The 5,320-nt window shown below is 37.8% G+C and overlaps 2 protein-coding genes across 2 annotated transcripts; both read left to right on the top strand.

The window, feature by feature from the left end:
* Positions 1-1,130: 1,130 nt before the first annotated feature.
* Positions 1,131-1,648, top strand: FOMMEDRAFT_27101 (uncharacterized protein; the record flags this gene model as incomplete). Its single annotated transcript, XM_007264507.1, has 2 exons — positions 1,131-1,152; positions 1,215-1,648. The coding sequence occupies 2 exons, from the start codon at positions 1,131-1,133 to the stop codon at positions 1,646-1,648; spliced, it is 456 nt and encodes a 151-aa protein (XP_007264569.1).
* Positions 1,649-2,418: 770 nt separating this feature from the next.
* On the top strand, positions 2,419-4,741 carry FOMMEDRAFT_18535 (DUF89 domain-containing protein; the record flags this gene model as incomplete). The annotated part of the gene is made up of 15 exons (XM_007264506.1): positions 2,419-2,474; positions 2,524-2,529; positions 2,589-2,795; positions 2,856-2,966; positions 3,019-3,137; positions 3,190-3,308; positions 3,370-3,541; positions 3,597-3,607; positions 3,667-3,737; positions 3,805-4,126; positions 4,182-4,192; positions 4,252-4,260; positions 4,316-4,368; positions 4,444-4,570; positions 4,641-4,741. 15 exons carry the CDS (start codon positions 2,422-2,424, stop codon positions 4,678-4,680), a joined length of 1,431 nt encoding a protein of 476 aa, XP_007264568.1. The 3' UTR covers positions 4,681-4,741.
* Between the last annotated feature and the right edge of the window lie 579 nt (positions 4,742-5,320).

The raw sequence follows: 5,320 nt of genomic DNA, 5'->3' as shown, positions 1-5,320 counted from the left end.
GCTTACTAATGGTACTATTACAACATTACATGTGAGGTACAAGTACTCAACTCTTATTGTAATCTGTTAAAATTATATTATAAGTTATTTGTAACAATAGTTGATTAATTATAATAGTCATAAAAGTAATACATTGTACTTGTAAGTTAATTACAATACTTTTAGTACAATAATATGTAATTATATATATAAATATTGTTAACAATCACCCTGTTAGGCTTATAATATAATTTAGTTTTCTATTAAACTATATATCGAAGTGCTTACATAATCGAATACCGAAGATTGAGAGCATATAATGACACACTTGCTTAAAAACCATTTTGGCCTGACAAGCACATATAGTATCATGCCAGGGCAGACGACCTTTCTTGCATCAGGTCCGTTATTTTCCAATGTGAAGTTACAGAGAAAGCTGTTTGCAAAGTATAATAACTGGGAGGAAAGGAAAAATTGCCATAAATTCATGCTTACTTTCTTTCTACAGTAATTTGCATGCTTCTAGACTGGCTGCATACTAATTAGAACCATTTCTCTTTCAGATTTCCTCCAAAATGCTTGATTCATATGCTACTTCAAGTAATAAATTATTGCCTAACCTTAGTTTGCTGGCAAGTTTTAAGGGAAGACTATGAATCACTCATTTCTGAAAAGTATAGAAGCTATCTTTGTCCTTCATAATCTGCCTTCCTCCCCTTTCCTTATTCACATTGTGTGTGAATACATTACATCTTTACATACTGCAAACTATGTATTATCTTTTTTGTATAACTTTACTTTGCTCACAGTACATTATGTTACAGAAATTAATGTGTTGTCCTTGTACTATTACCCCTCATATTAGCTTATAGAATTTACCACAAAACCATCAAAGTTTCATAGTGACTTGTAGCAACTAATTCATTATCTTGTGGGAGTGATGGTGAAAACAGAAGTCAGAACTGTCTCATTGACTCAGCCTAAATAATGAGTTGCAAAGTTTCAAAATGCTTAAAGTCAATGAGGTCAAGTGAATTTTGCTGTCCAAGGACAAGATAAAGACCAGTTCTATTGTGTAGTGGCCTGCAACATAACCCACCTATTTACACTGTAACTAAACTGCATCATTAGAAGATATTGGATTAACCATAATGTCTGAAAGTACAAAGAAAGGTATGAATCCAACTTGTTTCCAATTATGCTGACTGACAAACTGATATAACATGAAATGAAAGACAATAAAAAACGGCATGTGAAACTTAAACATCTTGCTAAGATCATAGCTGCATTATCAAGCCAAGGAGAAAAGGAAATCCTACAGTCCCTAGAGAAGAAGATAGAGAAGTATTCAGAGTTAAAGGCTGCAGTTTATGAATTCCTTTATAAGATCAAGGAAAGAGAGAGCAATGAAGTACGAGTGTTTGACAGTGACTTCTGGGATAATGTCACAACAAGAATTGAACAAATTGATAGTATAAAAGACAAAGATCAAGCTATACAAGAAATGATGGCCTTTAATAAGGAAGTAACAAACAAATTTATATATGAAATAGAGATGCACATAAAAGTTCATCGGACTAAGGATGAGACAGAAGAAGCCAGTGAATGGGAAGAGTTACTTAACAGAATGGAAACGCATCATGGCAAATACACGTTATATAAAGGATAGAAAACCTAAAAGGTATCTAAGGGCAACAACATTGTTAATAATAGCACTACAATTAATAGTACTCTATTGAGATAACACATGATCTTAATACACATTTAAGCCTATAGACTCAGGATACAGCAGCTGAATAGTAAGCTGTTATAGACATAATGTAACATCTTATAGTTAAAATTCACTGTTGAATTACTTGAATACATTGTTAAAATGGAAGTGGTGTACATCTGCTTTGTGACCAGTGTTTACAGAATAGAGTTTAACTTTTTCATTTGGGACAGATTTTTTTTGGTGAGAATTCTCTTTCTATTATGACACTTTAGCTTTAAAGTGAGAGAGCTGAAAGAGAAATAAATATTTGCACTAGAGTGTAAATGCTAATCATACAGACTATAGCCACTCTCTTAAACACAAATTTCGTATACCCTTGCTTTTCTTACTTCCATAACTATTCTATAAAATTCATACACACACACTGCAGAGTACTATTGGTATTTGCTGTAAAAATTATATGAAGTTTGTATGAAATGAATCATTTATGGCAGGTTGTTTGGAACCATATTGATTTGATCTCACAATCAATTGCCTTGAAATTAAAGAATAATGCTCTAAAAACTTAAGAGAATTGACCATTAAATTTTTAAAAGAAAATATTGAAGATTGGGCGTGGAAATGTGTTGGGTTTATAGGTGTGGTTAGGTAATTGTCTATCTATAATACAATATGTTCCACAGCCGTGATCGACGCCAGTTGCACACTTGAATTACCACCCTCGTCCCATGTCTCCGTTCACTCCGCCTTATCCACCTTATGATCCCATAGACACAGATGGGTAAGTGAAGCAATACAAAACAATGTATCTAGAACTGACAGTTCAATAGATTCTCGTCAGTATACGTCTTCATTCCTTTTCATTCCTCAAAATGCATGTATAACGCCGATTCAGCTACGAAACCGTATCCAAACGATGGCCAGTAATCCTGACGAAGCTCATTGACCATATTCATCGCACCAATCATGAACTTACCGTTGCTGGAATGCAAGGTGGCAATGACGTCGAGAAAAACTGGGAGGAACGCGTCGAAGAGGGCAAAGTAATTATCGGAAAGGTTAGCAAGCTGAAGTATGAGATGGCAAGGGATAGGGAGTTACAGTACGTACGTTTCATTTTTCATCTCATAATAATAGGTTTAAGACGTTTTGTCTATCATAGGCCGGTTGAAGAGGATGAAGAGGCAGATGTGGATACATACAATCTCGAGCTCACAAAACTTGCAGAGAAAGGAATGAATGCCTGGTTCAAGGCACCATGGCTATATGCCGAGTAAGCGATCAAGGGCAAAGTTAACTTGACCTGTTCAACTTACTCTGATCAGATGTTATTTGTATCGCACCCTGCGCTCCTGGTTTAGTATAACGACACATTGGCGTTACTACGATCCGTTCCTCGCAGGAAAGGAGGATTCGTTTAAAGCATCATCAGCTGCAATATATAGTATGTATGTTAGAGTATACGTACTGTAAAGCAATAGGCTGATCCGTTGCAGAACTTGCAGCAACAATGCATGAGCTCGAAGAGACAGGGGCCGGACTTGAGAAAGACCCAGAGAAGTTGGCCGTACTCTTTAACGAGATGATCCAGATGTGCCTATGGGGAAATGCAACTGTGAGTAGTATTTTAACTCATTAAAATAATTGCACAAAAGATTTTAACTCCTCGATTGAAGGACCTGTCACTGTTGACTAATTTGACACACGAGGATATACTTAAACTGCAGAGTGTCGGGAAGGACGCTCAAGAAGAACGTAAAGAATACATTCTACATGACGACGAAAAGAATGCTTTTCAGTATCTGACAACTCTGCGCAATGCGAGGGTTGATTTAGTCTTAGACAATGGTATGTCGATTCGTCCTATCTTAGATACTCTGTTTGACCTGGTTGTATGCCTAAGCTGGATTCGAGGTGCGCACTCGCGCTTACTAAAGTCGACTTAATGGATCACCTCTAATTGTGGAGTTTAGCTCTTCACAGATCTTGTTTTTGCGGATTTCCTTGTCACATTTACACCATACGTGTCGAAAGTTGTATTCCAGTGCGTATCCTCTTATATCCTACACACATCCTATGATACCATGACGTGAATCATCTTTGTTATCCAGTCCTAAATCAATTCCGTGGTTTGTCTCGGACGTGACGCCACCAGATTTCATCGCACTCTTTTCCTCTCTCAAGTCCGAAACGTTCTTCCTTGAGGATGCCCCTTCCGAGTCTTCACGTTCTCAACTCTCTATTCTCCTTCAACGCTGGGAGAAATATATTGCTATTGGTGCGTTTGAATTGAGCATACCGATGGAGACGAAGTTGGGTGAAAAAAACGCCATGATTGACTTTTGGACGAGCCCATATCCGTATTGGGATATGAGTGAGAAGGCTCCTGTGTTGTTTGAGAGTTTGAAAAAGAGTGGGCTTGTTATCTTGAAGGTATGCCCTGTGTACGTTATGATGAAAAGTAATGGCGATGCTGAAGGACAAATAGGGTGATTTGAAGTGAGTGCGATCCATCATTAACGCTCAACGCAACGTCTAATGCTCGACTGTTACCCAAGCTATAGAAAGTAAGTCATTACATTGCTAGCCCTCTAAAAAGGAGTCTGATGTTTTGCTATTTAGGTTGACTGGTGATGTCAAGTGGCCAGCGTCGACGCCAGTAAGCGAAGCAATAGGTACTGGTCCATTATTACCCATACTGTGTGATGATCCCGGCGTATTAATCTTGTCTGAAACTTGTTCTCATACAGGCCCGTTATCAGGCGCCTTCCCAACCCTTAGTCTACGTACGAGCAAAGCAGATGTGGTCGTTGGCGTGGACCAGGCCAAGGCAGATGCACTTGACGCGAGCGGTGAGAAGTGGAGGGTGAATGGAAAGTAAGAATTTCCTTTCTCACCTCATTTACCGTGTCTCATGAAAATCTTGTCTGATCGTATTGATGGGTAGGTATGCAATGATTTCATTCGTGCCAAAAGAAGGCGCATAATTAATAGTAACAGGCAGCATATAAGAAATGTACACAAATAAAGATTTAGATAGATATTTCCCACACCGGGTCCGGAGCTTGGCGCAGTCGGTAATTGATACAGTCCTTTTCTTTCGGAATCAGTTCGGCCCCAATGCTTCTAGTCTTACTGGAATATCTTGGTCTGCGCCTTCATAACAAGGAATAAGTATATATTGCGACTCCACTTCGCATTCGCACACCCTTTTGTGTGCGCTCCAATTCAGCCCCCTCTGCCTTCTCTAATCTACTATACCATGATCCCTCTTTGCCAATTTTTTATTCCTCCACAACCACTTAATATTTTGACTTGAAAATTTGCATATATGTATATCAGAGCATAATAAAGCAGTTTATCTTTTCAAAATAATTTTTACGATTTTTTATGAGCTGTAGAGGGATGCGATCCCTCTTTGCCAATTTTGTCACATTCTGTCACAGAAATTTGGCTCTGGCAAGACGCAGCACAAGCTCTGGGAATCTGTCACTTTTGTCACTCTCAAAACAATCTTTACTCAATTTTAATTTACAACCACCATTAAATCTCTCAAGAAAAAATAATATAAGTACTTGTGTATAAATTATATACATGTGTAGTAATATCAACTTATTAACTTGATTA

This window comes from Fomitiporia mediterranea, assembly GCF_000271605.1.
Source record: "Fomitiporia mediterranea MF3/22 unplaced genomic scaffold FOMMEscaffold_4, whole genome shotgun sequence".
In the NCBI taxonomy this organism is placed as follows: Eukaryota; Fungi; Basidiomycota; class Agaricomycetes; order Hymenochaetales; family Hymenochaetaceae; genus Fomitiporia; species Fomitiporia mediterranea.
Note: the sequence above shows the minus strand (reverse complement) of the source record. Positions and strands in the feature narration are given on the sequence as shown.